Source organism: Dasypus novemcinctus, chromosome 31 (genome assembly GCF_030445035.2).
Source record: "Dasypus novemcinctus isolate mDasNov1 chromosome 31, mDasNov1.1.hap2, whole genome shotgun sequence".
Lineage (NCBI taxonomy): Eukaryota > Metazoa > Chordata > Mammalia > Cingulata > Dasypodidae > Dasypus > Dasypus novemcinctus.
Genome location: NC_080703.1, coordinates 27,043,002 through 27,062,115, shown reverse-complemented (window position 1 = coordinate 27,062,115; position 19,114 = coordinate 27,043,002). Strand labels below are relative to the sequence as shown.

The window sequence follows — 19,114 nt, the reverse complement described above, 5'->3', positions numbered from 1 at the left end:
TGGCAAAGCTAAGATCCCCCCGAGACCTACAGGGGAGAATCTTTTCCTGCCCCTGCGTGGCTTCTGGGGTGTCTAGCCATCTTTGGTGTCCCCTGGTCTGCAGCTGCAGCACTTCAGTTCTCCGCCTCCATCATCCGACAGTGTTCTTCCCAGTGTCTGGCTCTTCCTGCAACCAAATTTCTCTCTTTTCCTAAGGATACCAATCATATTAGATTAGGGCCCACCAAGTCCAGTTTGGTCTCATGTTAACTAAGCACATATTCAGAGACCCCATTTCCAAAAGGGGTACCGGTCCCTGGGCCAGGATTTCGGCTTTGAGCGTATCGCTTTGGGATGCACAATTCAGCCCATTAACATTCATTCATCCAACATATGTTTATTAAAAATCTATTACGTGCTGGGTGCTGGAACTACAACAGTGAGTGGAGACTCTTCTTGCCCTTGTTTGCGACCGAGTGGAGGAAAGGAATAGAAATGAAAGAATGACACAAATCATTGTAAAACTAGAGCTGTAGTAAGTGCTTGAAAAGAGAGGCATACGGGTGCCAAGAGAAACTATAAATAAAGATCTACTCATGGAGGTCAGGGAAAGCTTGCCCATCAAGGAAGTGATGATTCATCCAAAGAAGACCAAGAGTTGACTGGGTGGAAGAGAAGTTCACGTGGAGAAAGGCCCTGCAGTGCTGAAGTTTAGAGAAGGCTCGCAGCATGCCAGGAATGGAGAGAACGGAAGGTAAATAGCAGAGGCGGGGGTTTGAAGATAAGTTAAAAAAAAAAAAAGTGGTGTCTACCTTGTCTTTATCTTAGCAGCACTGGGAAGCCATTTACTTATTTTAATCAGAGGATCGATATACTCAGGTTTTCAGTTTGAACAACTGACTCCAGTTTGGGTTTGCAGAGTTGAGAGCAAAGATCCAGAATGACTCCAAGGTAGAATTCGGAGTGTGAGAGTGGCAGAGGTGGGGCGGAGGGAGAGGAAATAGGGAAGAGTGGATTTTGAATTCATCCTTCCTCAGTGCTAAAGTGACTCCAGCTTTGGCAAGGCTGCTGGTGGGCAAGCGGATGCCCAGTCTTTCTGATCTCAACCACCTCCTGCTTCCTGAACAAGAGCTCTGGGACGCGGCGTTTCCAACAGGACAGGGCCTGAGCAGCTGCAGTGCTGGGTGGAGAAACGTTACCAAGATGTGAGGTGCCAGCCTCGCACAAATGAACGCTTTGCTACGGCACACTTCAGGAACTGGGTTTGAGGAGTTTTTGCTTTTACTCCCAGGGAAACTGGCCACCTGCCTCGGCAAACAGCCGTTTTCTCAGATAAATAGCCTGCTGTATGTGATCTCTACACAAAATCGAAATCTGTGAAAGTTGGAAGCAGGGTGATCATATCATTCACTATCCAATCAGGACACATCTGAAGGCAAAAGGTGGTTCTCATCATATTTAAACTGTGAATGGAGATGTAAGGCAAGATGACCTGGTGGCCCTAACAAGAAGGGAAAGTTGAAAAATCCTAACGTACTCCCATTAAGACCTCCTTCAGGGATGGGAAGCTAAGTGTTTCTCTCTTCCTGGGTACTAAGGGAATGCAAACTCAGGTGTTAGGTGACTCCAGGCCACTTTTACTTTTACATTTTCTGCCATACTTGATAGATTCCTAAAATAACATTTCCCCCATTATCATTCAGTGACAACTGGCCATTCACAATTACGCATGGAGTCTCCCCCAGGAAGAGGCAATTCTAGAGCCTCGCTACTCAAACAGTGGGAGTCAACTCCAGGGAGCGCCTTAGAAATGAAGACTCAGGCCCCACCGCGGTTCTACTGAATCCCAAGACTCGCAGGTGGTCCATAAACACATGCAAGTTGGAAGGAACCTGCCGGGCTTCGATCTAGAGTTTAGAAAAATGAAAGGTCGCAAGGGGACAGAGTGCCCACATACATAACTGAACATCATTTTAAGGAAGCAATACTTACCCTTCCTATTCTATTAGCCAACACATACTGGTTCCCACAAGGATCCACTCAGGGGTCCCGTCCTGGAGTTGGACAAACCAAACTCGAAAGCACTTAGGCACAGCCCCGAGGGTGAGGATTTGGGCGGGTGGGCTTCCTGCGGGGGTGGGGAAGAGGGTCTGGAGGAGGGCGGGCACTTTTTCAGGTCAGCTGCTTTTCTGCCCCACCCGCCCGTCGCCGTTTCGGGGGAGATCCTCGGCGGGGGGCGCTGTGGGCGGGGGGGGGGGGGGCGGCGAAAGGGGGGGGGCCGGAGCCCGGAGAGGGGCCGGGCCGGGGGCGATGATTGGCAGGCGGGGGCGCGCCGGGCCTGCGAGGGCGGAGAGGAGCCGGCGCCCGGTGGCGGGAGGGCCTGCGCGGCTGGTGGCGCGGAGTTTCCTGTTTCCCCCGCAGCGCCCGGGCGCAGGGCCGTGAGTCACTCGCCGCCCGGCCCGCCGTCTCCCCGGGGCGCGCACCCGCCCGCCGCGGCCCCCGCCTCCCGCGCGACTCCCCTCGGGCGCCGGGGGGCCCTCGCCCGCTCGCAGGCCCCCGCGTCGCCCGGCCGCGGGCGCCCCAGCCGGCCCGCCCCGCGGGGTGCGCGGAGGGCGCGCCCGGGGGGCCCCGGGGCGGTGCGCTCGGCTGCGCGCGGGGCTCGGTCTATGCCGAGCGCCGGGGGGCTGCCATGGGTCGGGGGCTGCTCCGGGGCCTGTGGCCGCTGCACCTCGTCCTCTGGACGCGCATCGCCAGCACCATCCCGCCGCACCTTCCCAAGTCCGGTGAGTGGCCCGCAGGCCCCGGCTGGCGCGGGGGGCGCCTGGGGGACCCCGGACCCCGCGCTTTGACAGTCGGCCCCGTGGCTGGAGCGAGGATCGGGGTCCCCCGCGCCGCCTGCCGCCCGAATCCGCGGGCATGCGGGAGTTCGGGACACGAGGAGGAAAGTTGAGAGGGGAAGGGGGCGCGGGACGCCCCGCGCTCGCTCGGCGCCGTGCGGGCCGCGGCCAGCCCCCAAGCCCGGAAAGGGAAGTTTGAGAAGTTGCTTTATCCGCAGGCGGCAGCGGAGCGGCGGCCCCGGGCTGCAGGCGCCCCGGCAGCCCGCGCACCTGGGGCCACCGCGCCCCCACCCTCCTCTCGCTTGCCGAGACACCCCCTGACTCAGTTTCTCCCTCCTTAGCTCCTGCCAGGGGCCGTGCATTTCACCCCCCGGGCGGAGTTCTCGGGCCAGAGTTAGTGGATCAGAGTTTCCAGGAAAGAAGCGAGTTCCCCGGAAAAGTCTGACTCCCCTGACACCTTGGCGCGGCTCAGGGGTCCCCAGGAGGGGTGGTCGGATGGAGAGCGGAGAATGCCTTCCTGAGTGCCCACCAGCTGCTGGGGATCTGCCCAGAGCAAGGCAGTCCTGCCCTCGGGAAGTTGGTGATTCTCTGCGATTACCGTTTGGGTGGAAACGAAAGGGTTAAGATTGTGCCTAGGCGGCCCACCTGATCTGACTCTAGAACTTGTAGGGGGAAAAAATGCATAAATTGGGTTCCTAATGATTTGTTCCGGAAGGTGCAGCGTCCCCGAGACCTCAGCAGTTAGAATTCTTGCAAAGTTGGACCATGTCACTGAGTATCCGCTGCTGTGGTCTGAATAACTGGGTATTTGGGCAAGTTATGTAACCTTTCTGGGCCTCAGTTTTCTCGCTTGTAAAATGACAAGATTGACTTTAGTTAAGTTTCTGTTGCCTTCATCTTTAACATCTTGTTCTTTTTTTCCTTTGATGACTTGGAGATGCCCTGTGTAGATTTTGGTTGAAATTTAGAGGATGTTGACAGTCCACATCACAAGTAGCACATAGATTATTTAACCAAGGGGCACAGACATACTTTGCTTTAAGTTTGTGTAGAAGGAATGTGCAACAAAGTGGTGAATTTCACAGACTGCGCATTTGAAGTAGAATGCAGGTAGCTTGAGGATGGACGTTTTTTAAAGGAATGAGGAAGAAGCACTGTTGTAAGAAAAAAAAAATCCTAACACAGATTTGGGTTCTATGGTTTAATAAATTCTCAGGGTTTTGCTCTTTGATGTTTGCCTACATTGCAATTACCAGAACACTCAAGGGTCTCTCATTTAGCTGCAGACGCTTAGAAATGAACCGATCTTTTGCTAATAAATAATTAAAAGTGGCACCCTTAATTTTTTGTGTGCATTAAAAGTCATGAACATTTTCTTTCAGATTATGAAAGAAGGAAATTAGTGGGCCCTGGTTTTGTTTGTCTACGTGGGATAAGTTTTGTTTACAAGGATAAGATTTATTATTTGCAAATTCCAAACTCAATAGTCATAAGTCATTTGCATTTCATCTTATATACACACTTTTAAACAATTAGTTTAAAAGCTGGGTGGGTTTTTAGTTTTGTAATTTTTTACAAAACCCACAGTTTTCATATTTTTATGGAATTAAAGTTTCAAAATTGGTGAACTAAGAGATCATTTTGAATTTGTATTCATTTGATTCAAATTAAAACTTCAAGGATGATTGAAGATTGAAGATAGTGATAGTGTAGATGAGAAACCTAATTCTACTTGCATCTTAATTTTCCATGTAAGGAAATAGTTTCAGGATATTCTAACTTAATTGGTTAACTGTCAAAACATTTTTCAGAATATCTTAGAGTGAGATAAGATATGAGGAACTGAGCTTGTCTATAGCCTCCTCCTAGGTGAACTGAAAGCAAATCCATCTTCTGTTTAGTAGATTGACAAGAAGGCAAAGGATTTCAGTACAAGAACAAATTTTATTGAGAAATATATTAAAATTTTTTTTATAATTTAGTAGATTTACTCTTCCTAAATTCACAAAACCAAGAAATTACACTTGGGAAAAACTATAAATGTCTGGAAACTCTTCATATGTGAAAAATATACTTTTACTTTTCAAGTACCTCAAAAAATTCTTGTTGAGAACTAAACGTTGGTAAAAAGTGTCATAGGAATAAATTTCTTTCTGGTTACTCTGTGAGGATCAGAGACTAGAAAGTACTAGGCCCAGAATTTGATCTTTAGTCTATTTGCTTTTGTTCCCGTAAAGCTTATTTCCCCTCCAGGCCACTTCCTTTAGTAACATCTTATTTTTTATCAGTTTTGATAAATACAAAATACTAATCACAGTTTGAATTGAGTGCTGACTGTTCAACATAGCATCCCATAGTGACAACTCCTCATTATCATTAGTGTAATCAGCATCACTGTTAAATGCTTTCCATTTCAGTTGACTATTCACTGTGGCTCAGTTATCAATATGACTTTTACGGATTTTTTTTAAGATCATTTTTAACCCTATTTTTCCAATTAAGAGTCACACCTCATTGGTACCCTTGTAAAAAGTGGCCATTACTCATTCCTTCTCAGCAATATTTATTGAGTATCTCCTTGTGCCAGGCAGGATGCTGTGCCCAGGAGAACGCATCCTGAATGAATAAGACTGGCATGGGTTTTGCCTTCATTGAGTTTAACATCTGGCAGAATCTTTCAGGCAAAGAGAAGGAGACACAGTTCAACTTGGGAGAATTTTTGCATACTGGTGTTTTATTTTCTAGACCCTGTTTTCAAAAGCCCACACCCGTTGAACGCAGTAGGACAGGGTACATGTTTCCTTCTCAGTCCCTCTGAAAATATTTTTAATTGACTTACTTTTGTATCCCTGCCTTGCTTCAGGGCCCACACAGGCCATCTTTAATTCCAACCTCCATTCTGTATCCGGCATGATGGACCTGATGTATCTGCCAGCTTCCGTTTGAGGATGGACTGGAAGTGCAGGAGTGTAGGGTACGAACTTTGGAATCAGGCTGTCCTGAGTTCCAAATCCCCTCCTGTTACTGTGTAACTTGTTGCAAACTTACTTTATCTCTGTTAAGCCCTCATCTGTTCTGGGGGCTGAGGAACTTGCCTCATGGAATTTTCCTGAGGATTACACGAAATAATGCTTTAAAATGCTTAACGTAATGGCTGCAACTTAGTAAGTGATCAGTAAATATCAGCTTCTATTAGTATTATTAGCTCTTTAACTGGGTTCAACAAGGCGCTCAGTGACTGGGTTCCCATCTGCCTCTGCAGCATGTCCCACCAAGCCTGACTTTCCTCTTGGTGATAAAGTCCCCAGTCTACTCCTGTGTATGCTGATACACACATGCCCTGTCAGCAGTTTAGGCAGCAGCACCCTTGCTCAAACAAGATCTTACCTCCGTCTGGAACTGCTGCCACCTGGCTAATTTTCATTCATCTTTTAAGACAACTCAAATGTCATCTTTTAAAAGAAACCTGCTATGAATGACCTAGGTTGGGCTAAGTGTTCCTTCTGGGTACACACCTCTCTCAGCTCTTAATAATAGGAAGCTGAAATTATATCTTTATGTGACTCCCTTGTCCATTAGATCTCAAAGACAAGGGGTGTGTCCTCTTCATTTCTCTATCCCCAGGGTCTCCTGCAGTGCCTGGCACAACTCCCAGGAAATGCTAAACTGAGCCTTTACCTCATCCTGCAACTTAGGTCTGGCATTTTAGCACCCAAACATTTATTGCCTTGAATGTTTCATCTGAAAGGTAAAATCTCTCCTTGTGGTGAGAACAGTTTTGACATTTATCTAAATGGGCAACTTGGCTGTATTTACAGTACCATATTGAGTTAAATCTCAGGAGGATCTGGAGGGCAAAGGCTAGCAAGGTGATAGAGTTGAGCTCCTCCTGAGATTTCGACTTCCGACAAACATGATGGAGAGCTGCTACAGGTTTTCATCCAACCCCTTTAGGTAAACATTTTGAATTAGTGTAGGGCATTCAAAGCCATTGCAAAACTTTTTAGAAGTTCCACCAACGAAATTATCCAGTAAATACAGAATTCTTTTTTTTCTTCCTAGAGTGTTGTTGAAAGGAGACTTTCATTAAAACGAAATGCTAAAGTCTAAATTTAGATCACAAGTTTCTTTTTTCTCATCAGGGCTGTATGTTTTGATCTCTAAGCAGTGAAGCAGAGTTGATCTAAGGGAAGTGTGGTCCCCTAGCAGCCACTGTCTGCTTAGAGCAGCGTGGGTATTATTTAGGTCTGATGCAAACCACCAAAACAGTTTAAAATAGGCTGCAGAGGAAACCTGCTTCCTGGCTCCAGCATGCCATTATTTAGCCAATTTCCACTTAAAAGCTCAACTCTATCACCTTGCTAGCCTTTGCCCTCCAGATCCTCCTGCGATTTAACTCATGATTTTCAGAGGAAGTGTCTTAGCAGATAACAGTAGCAGCAAGAAGGTTCACTGCTTAATCTACATTCCCTCTTTTCCTTGTAGATTTACCTCCCCAGTCACTTGTTGCTTCTAAGTGGAGCAAGATAATGATTGTTATACTTCTTGGCCCGGCTTGTCAGAAGGGTTTAGAATGCAGAGCAGGCAAATTGGCTTAGTTCAGGGAGAAGTAGGGTGTTGGAACAGAGGGAGAGAGAAGTAACATTTATCTGGAATCTCTTCTGAGCCAGCCACTTGACATTACCTATTTAATTTAATCTTCAAAAGCAACTCGCAAGATAAGTTGTGTCATCTGTATTTTATAAATGGGGAAAATGCAGTCTGCTCAAGGTCACTTGAGGTTTGCCTCTTTGGTGGTGGGTCCTGCTTGTAGTCTCTTAGGCTGTGTTTCGTGGAGTGGGGATGTGTATGTACCTGCTAGGAGGGGACTTGGGGAAGGAGTAAAAGGATGTCATAGAAGGGAGAGGAGAAACGTAGCATCTAATATCTATTCCCATTAACCCAGTGCCCTTGACTTAATTGATTTCCTTTGTCTTCATGGTCTGTCTCCTTCCTGGTCAACTTTGCACTACAGGAAATCAAGGTGCGGTAGGATTTCTTTGCAGGAGATGTTTCTAGTCTGATAATAGCATCTTGGGGATAAGTCCTACTGCGGGTGACCCATGGTGAGCATTTATAGCAGTTGGACATGGGCTATTTTCAAAGATGTGTATTGTTAACCACAAACTCTGATCATCATCTTGGACAGGCCTCAAACAACTGCTGGTGAAGGTAGGAAGCGATGAATCCATCCAGCGTAACTGAAGGAGAAGGGGATGATTTAACTTTTGAGGTCCAAATAATTTAAAAACCTGGAGGTGATCAGCTTTTTAGATCTTAGCACCTGACATGGAGGATCTGTTTCTTTGGGTATAGTTAACACATGGCCCCTTGTTTATAGACCTTTAGGTTCTTAAGAATTCCTACAGGGTCAGAGCTAGTGTCAAAGACTCGTGAGATTCAAATCTCAGGTGCCAATGGGAAATGGTGATAGAGTCTTGGTTGAATCATGGAATCTTTATGCCATCCTGGAGTTTAGGCATTCTAAGTAAAATAGGAGCTTTATATGGAAGGAGTGGGGGAGATAAGGGCGCATCAGATGTGTAGGGGAAATCTCATGGTACCATAATTTACCATGTAACAAATGAAATTTAGACTTCAAGGCCTCTTCCTGGAAGGTGTCCTCTCAGTGTGGTTGGTGAATGTCATCAAGTCAAAGAATATTTCAGAAAACTTAAAATGCCCTGAATCTTAAAACTGTCATATAAAAGAAACTCAATAGAGGTTTTCCCAAATTTGGAGAAGATCTAAAAAACCTACATGGCCTTACCTATAATGAGATATGAACCTGAGAGGAACTTTTCCAAATTATTCAATCATAAATTGCAAATTCCGACCCACTATGCTACAGGAAAGACGGAATTATTTTTCTGTTCTCTCTATAAAGAATATTGCAGAAATATCATTGGAAGAGGTGATCAAAGAATATGCAGTAAAAAATGTGGGAAAAAATACTTTGGAGGTGCGTCAGGCCGTTAGTTAATAAACATATTTGTTTTCTTTTAAATTTTATAGTTGTATTTGCAGCTTTAAAAAATTTGTAGTTTATGGTGCATTTTGAAGCCTAACTATTCACTTTCACACCTACACTTCTAGGCTTAATTTTGTATTCTTTTTCTTAAAAATAGTGCTCTGAAATTTATGAACTTCAGCCTTCACAAGCCTTGGGTCTACTATACCTAATGGTAGGATTTGCTGGTTGTTGACTTAGGGCATAAATAAAAAATGACCCCTCCGAGCCAAACCCTCTATCATTTTCCTACTTGAGAGGCCTCATGCCAACTACAAAATAAGTGGCAAATATATAATTGCCACAAAACCTTGACAAGAAGAAATCCAGAGCTGTGCCTTCGGTTATGATAAAGAAAGTCTCTGCCTAGGAGATCAAGCTCCCTGGGCTGGGCACCCTGGCATCCAGCGACCTGGTGAAGCCTCTGGAACCCCCAAGGTCTTATTTTCCTTCTACAGAAGTACAGTGACAAGAATCAGACAAGATGAGTTTTTACATTTTTTTCTGCTTTGACAAGTTCCATTCTGTATGTTAGTAGAGGAAAGCAATGACGTTGATTTAGAAACCATTTACCCAGCCCTGAACTAATTAGAATAGAAAATTTGTCAGGATCGACAAATACCAATATATTATTTGGAGTCCATTGGAGATGGAGTATTTTAAAAAAGAAATGAAAGAAAACCAAAGAAACCGTAGTTATTTTGAAGAATTTCCTACCCCAGGTGTCTGAGCATGTCCCCTGACCAAATAGCATGTTTACTTCAGCTGGAACTCACTCCTTCTTACCGAAGAAATAGCTGGCTTGGTTTTAGTGGTCCAATCATTTTGCTTTGGTTAATTATGCTGTTTGCATTCTCCTTTTCCTCTGAATTGATAAAGGTGCCTGTGAGGGTTGTTCCTAAAGTAGAACATTATAAAAAGTTGCTGCATTTGCTTTGCTATGTCTAGGAGAAGAAATAGAACCCTGGAGGAGCTTCTATATTCCTTTTGGAAAGAAAGGAAACTTGTCTGGATATAATTAGTGTTCCGTTGCCTTTCAAAGATTTCTCCACCGCGTTTCTTAAAATATTCTCAGAAAAGACAAAATCTGCTGCAGATTGGCAGGTTCCAGATGTCTCTTTTAGTCAAGGGTAGATGCTGGTCCCATAATTGTATTTTCTTTTAGTCTGCAGACACTCCTTAGCACAGAGGAGGGACCCTGTAACCACTCTTGTGTCTCAGTGAGGTCCTCTAAAACCCATAGTATTGGGTGAAAAAGGACAATGTGATATCATTTGTCCTTCAAATATGTGGCAAGGGAAAAAAAGTCCACCCCAATGAGTAACAGGGTTTGCATTCACTTTCCTGGAATACCTAAAGTTACATTGTTGTAAATCTCAGTTTATCTTCTTATACCTTCTGGTATAGTTAGTCTTTTTTGCTGTTGTTGCCAGTCTTTTCTCCTATTTATCTATTCTCATGCACAAAGGACCAGTCCATTTTTTGTTGCTATATTCTGGGGTCCTGCTTGTATTTCTTGCTCAATGCTTCAGGAACCTCTGTCTTTTCTGAACATCCAGATTTCATGAGTTGCAATCTGCCCTGACACCCAGCTCTGTTAAGTCCTCAAATCCTGAGCTTAAGTGTTCTGACCCTGAAAACTAAGTTTTTTATCTATCACGCCCTGGTAACAGCAACTAAGGGTGTTTTAATAAACTCACTGCGATTCAAAAGACGGTCAGGGACGAGCAGCATTAGCAACTCCAAGAATGTATTGGACATGCAGAATCTCGGGCCCTGCCCCAGTCCTAGTGAATCATGCTCTGCATTCCACCAAGATCTGCAGGTGATTCATGTGCACATTGTGGTTTGAGCAGCACAGTTCTAGGAGCCTTAAAGCGGGTTCCAAAACAGTCAAGTGGTTTGCGGGGTGTGAGTGCGTCAGCACAGGCTCTTTGTCCGGGAGGGAGAGGAGGCCTGAAGGAATAGTTGCTGCTAGTTTTAAGAGTCTTTCGACTGCTCTCAAGCTACAAGGCCTGGGCTTTTAAAAGAAAAAATTTTTAAAGACACTTAGATTACATAAACGTTACACTAAAAAATGTAAGGGATTCCCATATGCCCCCCTCCCCCTCCCACACTTTCCCACATGAACAACATCCTTCATTAGTGTGGTACATTTGTTACAACCGATGAACACATTTTGGAGCATCGCCACTAAGGATGGATTATAGTTTACATTGTAGTTTAAACTCTCTCCCACACGTTTTTGTAAGTTATGACAAGATATATAATGGCCTGCATTCATCACTGCAATCTCATTCAGGACAATTCCAGTGTCCCGAAAATGACACCCTATTGCACCTATTTTTTTTTTTAAAGATACTTAGGTTGCATACATGTTACATAGAAAATAGCGGGGGTCCCCCTATGCCCCGCTCCCCATACCTCCTGTTTTAATTGTAGGAAACTACACCCTAAGGCGAGCCGAAGAGAGAGCACACGGATGGCAAGCCCTTAAATGAGGCAGTGACAGCAGTCGCTTCCCCAAAGCATCCTTCATGGATCCTTCCTCTGCTGAATGAGCGGTGGAACCCGAGGCCCCGTTTCTCTTCTGAATTCACAGCATAAATCATGTTTACCTCATTAGGCACTGCACCGCAGACCACTGCCCTATCGGGGCCTTGATTGATTCTGGAACTGTTACACTTTGGCATTTCCTAAAAGATGTAGCGCTCTGCTCTGTACAAAGTATGCACCCAATAAGTTAATGAATCAGTGACCCGGGTTTTTCAAGAAGTGATTTTGCCCTTTGACAATTTTTTAATCCTTCCCTTTTATCATGAGAAACTTATTTGGCTGATACTCAGTTGGAACCCACTAAGTGTTTCTTGAATCTCTTAACATTTAGTTTAGACTGATAGGGGAGCACTACTAATGGCTTTTTCTTTGATTGGTTTCTGTAATTACTCAGGGCAGCTTTTTACACCTCACTTATATGTGTTTTCTAGAATGATGAGTCCTCATCCATTTCTAATGCCCTTAGGTAGTGTGGCGGCCTCAATAACCAGTTCCCAGGATGACTTTTCCGAGTGGTCCAAACAATTTCGTTGCCTGACTTTGTTCGTTTGCTTTTGACATCTGAGCTTCACTTGGCCAAAAAGAAAAACTTTCCATTGCAGCCGATGTTTCCTGTTGCTTCCTGTGGCCTCACATCGCAACTTATTCATCAGAATGATGTTTGAGTGTTAATATCTAGAATGTCTTAATCAGACATCTATTTACAACAGGAACCTAGTTACGTGAAATACATAACCATTTGGTTTCATTTTTGCTCTTGAATCATGCTACCAGAATGCAAGCCTGAACTCCTATTTTTTGTCATCTGTAAGAATTTCCTGATTGGTTTCAGCCTGTAGACTCCCCTTGTTCCTTATCACTTCCACCCACATACATTGCCATCAGTTATATGTTTTCTCTTTTGGGCATCATTTTGCTTAGGTGGCTCTCCTGCTAAGAAGCCCTTCTATGGCTCCCTGGTGATGGCATGGCTTATTTCTTGAGGTCAGAGGTTCCACTGGTATTTCTATGGCTCCTAAGAGAATGCTCTGAATGCAAGTGGGATGCAGGGTTGATTGAGTGCCTCTGCACGGCTGCCCATTCTCTCCATAGGCACGCCTCATTCCCTGGCTCCAGCAGAGCCAGGCTTCTTCACACATCCTTTTGCTTTCATATACCCTAGTGGATGACCATTCTTCTCCCCTAAATTTGCCTCTTCTATCCCTGTGTCTTACAACACCTCTCGCCTTTGAAATAAAGCCTAATTTGAATGCTACTTCTTTGAGTAGGTCTCCCTTTACTAGCCTGTCTTCTCTTCTCACAGCTTCTGTTACAGTTCTTGCTTTTTCACTCATGACTTTGTTTGCAAACCTGCCTGCGATTTTATGTGTGTATGAGAACTCTTCGGTCTGATTCTTCCCCAGCACTTTTCACACATCCTCATGAAAAGATTATTTCTGCATGGTTCCAAGAGTTGAGGTGTGTGTTACTGGCTTTGATATGTGTAGCTCTCTGTGTTATTGTCTGAGAGAACCTCAGGCTTGGTTGATCTGATCTTTGTAACGTGCACTTGACAGGGGAGGCTTGCTCTCTTTGCACTCTTTTGTTTCTCTGAATTTTGGGGAGCTGCGGTCTGTGGGAGTTGAAGGCTGTTGCTGTTTTTCCATCCATCTCAGACTGCCTTTGATTCATTTATCCTCTCATTTGTTAATCTTTTGTAGAGGGCCCCAGGGCACTATGACGTTGGAGGCCAGGGGGAAAGCTCATAAACTCAATCATTTCTGTTTGATGTCTGACTCAGGACAGGTTCTTGCCACTTCCTGCCTTTCATCTTCATGAATCATAGGTTATCTTCTGCCATTGAGATGGTTGAGAAGGGGAGCTGGCGGGGTCTCGATGGCCATGGAGAGTGCCTGAGGCACCCTTCTTCCTGGTTGAGAGCAAGCATCCACTGGGACACCTGCTTGCACTTTAGGGAAGGCCCTGTTCAAATGGCACATACTTTGTAGACTTAAATATGAACCTTAGGAATTTCATAGGATTGGTCTCAAAGGATAGTTCTGAAGGTCTTCAGCTCTCTTCTTTACCCTAGCCCCCATCAGCTACCTGCAAAGCCATCCTAAATAAATATGCATTCTTGCCTCCAATAGTAGTGGGCTTCCTGTGCAAACTCAGCTTCCAGATCAATCTCCTGCTTCCCTTCCATGATCTGTGCCCATGAAGACCCTCCGCTGGAGCCATGGCTGACTTCATACCATTTCATACACGTGGACTAAGAATGCCCTGCCTACCTATGGGGTATGAAATAAGAAGGTCTTATATTCTATGGCCCTTCCTGGAAATGGTTGAAATAGCATACTTTGAATGTTAGGATACCACTGCCTGCTTTTTCAAAACTGCCACCAACAGCCATCTTCTAAGATTTTGATGTTGATCTTGATAGGAATATTATAATCCCTTACGTTTATTCAGCACTTTACAAAGCATTTTCATAACTTAGAGAGTTGCATGTTAGCCAGTTTTGTTAATGAGATGCCTTTGGCATCTTGAGTTCACTGGAGGGATTAAGGTTTGATAACAGTTCAGTGTAACTTCTTGAATAACTTGTGGCTACAATTAATTTTAACCTCCTCTGTGCCACGTCGCTATCTGTTGGCTCTGCGCCTCTTTGAGGTATCATTTCTTTTACATAATAGCATTTGACTAAATATTAGATGTCTGTTTTACTTGAGTTCTGCCAGTCAAAACAAATTTGTTGTTCTTTGTATCTTTATTTCTCAGTTCACTTAGGGGCTTGTGTGTAAGACCATGCTTCTACCATATTTTTGTAGCCAAATTGTAGAAGAGGAACTAGAGGGTTGACCCATGCTCCTTGTTCTTTCCCTTGATAAGCTCCCATTAGAAGCCATTTTTAGGAGAGGAGCAATTCCCCGTTGAAGACACACTTTAAAGGTTTTGTCCACCAGTCTTACTAGAGTTCAGGCTGTGTAAAGAGTCCATTTTTGTTTTTCCCTTTTCTTATGGAGAAGGTTCTCTTTTAAACACCATCTGGTCTGTCTTCTAGATGGCTGTGTCACAACTGTCAGTAGACAAATGTTGCCATTTATAAAAGGCTGCTCCAGTTGCTCTGTGGTTTCCCTCTTCACCAGAGCTTCAGGGTGCTTAAGCTCATCCCGGACTTGGGCAGAAGGGCTCTTCTTCACCTTGTAGGCATGGGACTATCTGCATGGAATTGTCAAAGGACTTGATTAGGCACAGCAGACACTCCTTCTTGTGTTTGCCGACACACAAAGTTAATTTATATTGCAGCTTTTCTGCAGCTGGCTCTCTGTAATGTTATTTTCCCCACAACATAAAATGGGAAGTTGCTGTTCTGAGGTAGTTTTACCTAGCTTTGATTAAGGAAAGTTCGTTAATTCAGCTCCCACCCACTATTACCGACCTCTTTCTCTTCTCTTCCACCCGTATGCATCAAGACAGTTTTTCCAAAGGGTTTGGGACAGAGGACCATTCTGATTCATCCTCTTCCATGGAGATTTTCCAGATGAGCCTCATTAAACAATAACCAGGTTACTGGGTTCGTGAATTTATAATCTGAGAGATTTTCTTCAAACTGTAATAGGTTCCACTTCTACCTTTTTATGCACCTCTTTTTAATAAGGATTCCATATAAATCTTCTCGAATAATACCTTTTATATATAATCTTTAAAAATTTGTACTTTTTACATACTGATTCCTGTTAAGGCAAATAGAATTGTACCAAGAAAATAATCAAATTTAAAACATTTCAGAAGTGGTTCTTCAGATGGGCATATAAATGGTGTTCTTGCTCTCTTTATGTAAATATATATATTTGTTTAATGGAAAAAGTAGACAAGGAAGAGATATTAAATTGGAAATACATTGAAATTGAAAGTTCTTTGTTTGAGTTGTTTCTATTTAGCTTTGTGACTTTTTGATGGCAATCTTATTCACAGCTTTTAATTCCCATCTAAGGAACTATTTACCATATTAACTATTCTTCTAAATTATCTAAAGGGAGATAAGCTTTCTCTGTCAGTCACCTTGAACTTACTGTGTATGGTGACTTGTGGGGTCAAAACACTTTAGAAATTCAGCTTTCTCAGGAAAGCTGCTCCTCAGACCTTTCAAACAGATCTTCTTTAAGCTTATTGTTTTCTTGGTAATTGGCAAAGAATCTCCACCCTTTAAAAACATATGAACTTGTGAAATCTGTACTTAAAAATTAATCTAAAAATTATCTTCCAGGAAGAGTTTATACAATGGCAGCAAAATGCCTTGGGGGCAATTACATTTATGATCCTCGCCTCACCCCAGCACATTATTAGAGTGTGAGTCACATAAGAAAATTATTTAAGTTGGGCTTGACTGTACCTGTCTACATTAACAAGAAGATTCTGTTATGATGCGTTGTGTAATTTACTGAGCAGCCAACTTGAGGCAAAGTTGGGAAGCATTGCTTGGAAGTCTGCCCAGCCACCTTTATTCAGTATTGCCATGTTCCCCTATCTCAAACATTTATATTTGTTCCTACTGAGTTCTTCATTCCATATAGAATAAATCCTTTCTTCAACTGTATTTATTTTCTCAACTCTGGCTGCACATTAGAATCATTTTGGGAGGTCTTGAAACAATAATGGTGCCTGAACAAATCCCCAGAAGTTCTGATTCATTTGCTTGGGGTAGGGTCCAGGCATCAATTGTGGTTTTTTTTTTTTTTTTTTGGGGGGGGTATTTATTTATTTTTTAATTTTTAATTTGAAAGTTTCCAAAATTGGCAAGCACTCTATATCCACCAAGCGTCAGCTCCGCTTTCCCTCTCCCTTCCTTCCCTGGTAACATCTACATGTTGACTATTTCTAGATATTTCCTATAAGGGAAATCATGGAGTAGTTGTCCTTCTGTGCCTTGCTTGTTTCATGCAGTGTGATGTTTTCAAGGCCCGTGCATATTGCAGCCTGCCTCAGAACTGCGGTCTTGCTTTATAAGTTTTCTATGTGATTCTAAGGAGAAATATAGGCTGAGAAGCGCTCATCCAATCTGAGCAAGAGAAGTCACAGAGGAGGAAATTGCAGCAGGACGGTCAAGGTGCTTCCTTGATGTCCCGCAGCAAAGGAGTTCCAGTTACTGACTTGAAATCCAGGGTAACAAGCATGAGTGAGGTTTTGGAGTAGACCAGGTAGGGGACAATCAAATTCCCTTTCCTTCTAGAAACTCATCTGCAGAGTCAGGGTAAATACAGTAAATGAAGGTCCATATAAAAGGCTACATCACCACAAAGGCACCTTAAAAATCAAAGCCAGAGGAGGCAGAGCTCTGCGGGTTAGAGGTGGGTGGTAAGGAAGACTTTTCAGAAGAGATAACAGTTGACCTAGGTCTGCATGAGATTCGATGGGGCACCATTGTCTTGTGAGCCCCTGGGTCATGCTTCAAGGGAGACACCTGCCAGGGACGTGTGCCCATCAGCCACACATGCACAGGGGCAGCTCTCCAGTTCTGCAGAACCCTGGCCAAAGTGGCTTATCAGCATAGGAACCGCCTTGGACCCACCCTCATGCATAGTGTTTGTACACCCTGCTGTCCTTGGAGAGACTGTTCTCGGAGCCTCTTTGTCCAGTCATATAGACCTTCCAGCTGATGGTGTAGGCATTGACCTTTTTCCAGGTCCTGGGAAGGCTGTCTTGGGTTGATCTCCTTGGTTTGTTGTCCTCCTGGATGATCTTTTGGGGAGGCTGGGATTCTGAGGGTGGGGAAGGCAGAGGAGTTAAGAGATGAAAGAGTTTCTGATAAGGGGATTGTTCAGCAGATAGGTAATCAGATTATAGTGGCTTGAAATGCCAGGTAATGCAGTTTAGGCTTGATTCTCTGAGTCACTGGGAAATTGTAAGTAGGGGAATAAATAATATGTATGCATAAGAAGACCCTCTCATGACCAGGAATCTCTAATGTGAAAGGGGTGAATCTGGTTCTTCTAGTCTCCTAATCGTGTCTCAACTCTCCTGGGCCTCCTGGGTTCTGATCCCCCATTGGCAGCAGCACTTTATGATGTTTTAAAATAATAGTTCCATCGTCAAACTTAAAAGGATGTGTGGGGAAGCTTTCTCAAGTCCCCGAACTTTCAGTATCTTCCACCTTAACCTGAGGGTCTGTGTAGACCTCACTCCATTCAGAGGAGCCTGCTGTCTCTTCTGAAACAAAGTTTGAAAAAAATAAAAGGGAAAAAGTTATTTCCAGATTTCCAGAGAGCGCTTCCCTCCCCCCTCCCACACACACACACTCCAGAAGCCCACTCAGAGACATTTTCCTGACCTGTGCCCACTGCAAGTAGCCTAGTTTTGGAATTCCAGTGAAGCTAGAGTGGCCAGTGGGTAGAGTCACAGTGGGATAGGTTTTACTGTATCTACTGCCATTTTAATGGACTTGAGAAAGGGGAAGGTGGGAGGTCAGTGGATCACATATATTAATAGAAACCACCGCCCGGAATTCATCAGAGTGGAGAAGGTTGCAGATAGCCCAGGAACTAAGCATTGAAGGAGTGTCATGCCTTAGTCGCCATGATGATATTGGGACAAATGGTGTAGGCCATCTTAGAAAGCAGTACCGTTAACTGGTCCTTTCTTTCTGCCATGATGGAAATACCCTGTATTTGTACTGTCCAACGTGGCAACCACTAGCCACAATAGAGTACTTGAAATGTGGCAGGTATGACTTAAGGAAATGAATTTTAAATATTTTATTTCAGTTAATTTTAATAGCCACAGAACAGTTACAGGGCATCTCTAAATCCCCATTCTCCTCAAGTCCTTCAAAACAGGTCATTTCTTAGTATCTTTGATCATAGTGAGGCAGATTAAATTATTTGTACCCCTCCATTCCTGTACTTTGAAATTATAGGCTGTTTCTTTCCTGGGTACATGATAGTCTAACAGTTATGGAAATACTCTTTAGCAATACACTCTAATTATAATACTTTGCTGTAGGTGGACCCAGCCAGACCTCTTTTATGGACTGTGCTTTTAGTTTTAATCTTAAAAGGCCTGTAAAAATAGTACCATCTTGTGCAAGAGCAATTTGCTTAAGGTCTATGCTAACTTTAATTTTCACCTGGAAAAGCAGGGATTAGAAAATCTTCCAATTCCTCCTGGAAATACTGGATAAAGGAAATTTCAAGAGGCAGGGAAGAGTCTCTGCGGAGAAGATCTGCCCTGGAGGAAAATTGTTAATTGGTTTTAGTTTCCATCAAAAGGGTCTTATAGAAGTGGCTTTCTTGAGGACACTGGGATTTTCCCTTGTAAATCATTCCCTCCTTGGTCACCCCTCAGCTATGTTCTTCTAGAAACTCACCTTGGTTTGGCATGCTGTGATTTAAACCCTCCGAAAAAAAAAAAAAGAGGCCAATATTTTTTCTGGAATGTTAATTTACTTTCTTTAGGCATATCTGGGGCTTTGAATAGAAACAAAACTGATGTTCCTCAATTCTGCATTATATTTCAGGCATTGAAATCAGGTTTAATAAGAATTACTCAGTTCCTTAGGAGTCAGATAAACCTTACTGTTTTTTAACAATCTTTTATCTTAGGTATAGGAATTTGCAGTTTGAGTCTGTAACCGAAAGCTTGAGGTTTCAGCTTGTTCCACACCTTGTTCGGTCCATTTCTCTCACTTCTGGGATCTTCTGTGCCACACACAGCT

At 43.8% G+C, this 19,114-nt stretch overlaps 1 protein-coding gene across 1 annotated transcript in view; it reads left to right on the top strand.

The window, feature by feature from the left end:
• Positions 1–2,408: 2,408 nt before the first annotated feature.
• TGFBR2 (transforming growth factor beta receptor 2) overlaps positions 2,409–19,114 on the top strand; it is an 83,720-nt gene continuing 67,014 nt past the window's right edge. The window contains exon 1 of the mRNA XM_004470876.5: positions 2,409–2,762. Within this exon, the coding sequence (XP_004470933.1) occupies positions 2,669–2,762 (94 nt within the window). The 5' untranslated portion in view covers positions 2,409–2,668. The remainder of the gene's footprint in view (positions 2,763–19,114) is intronic.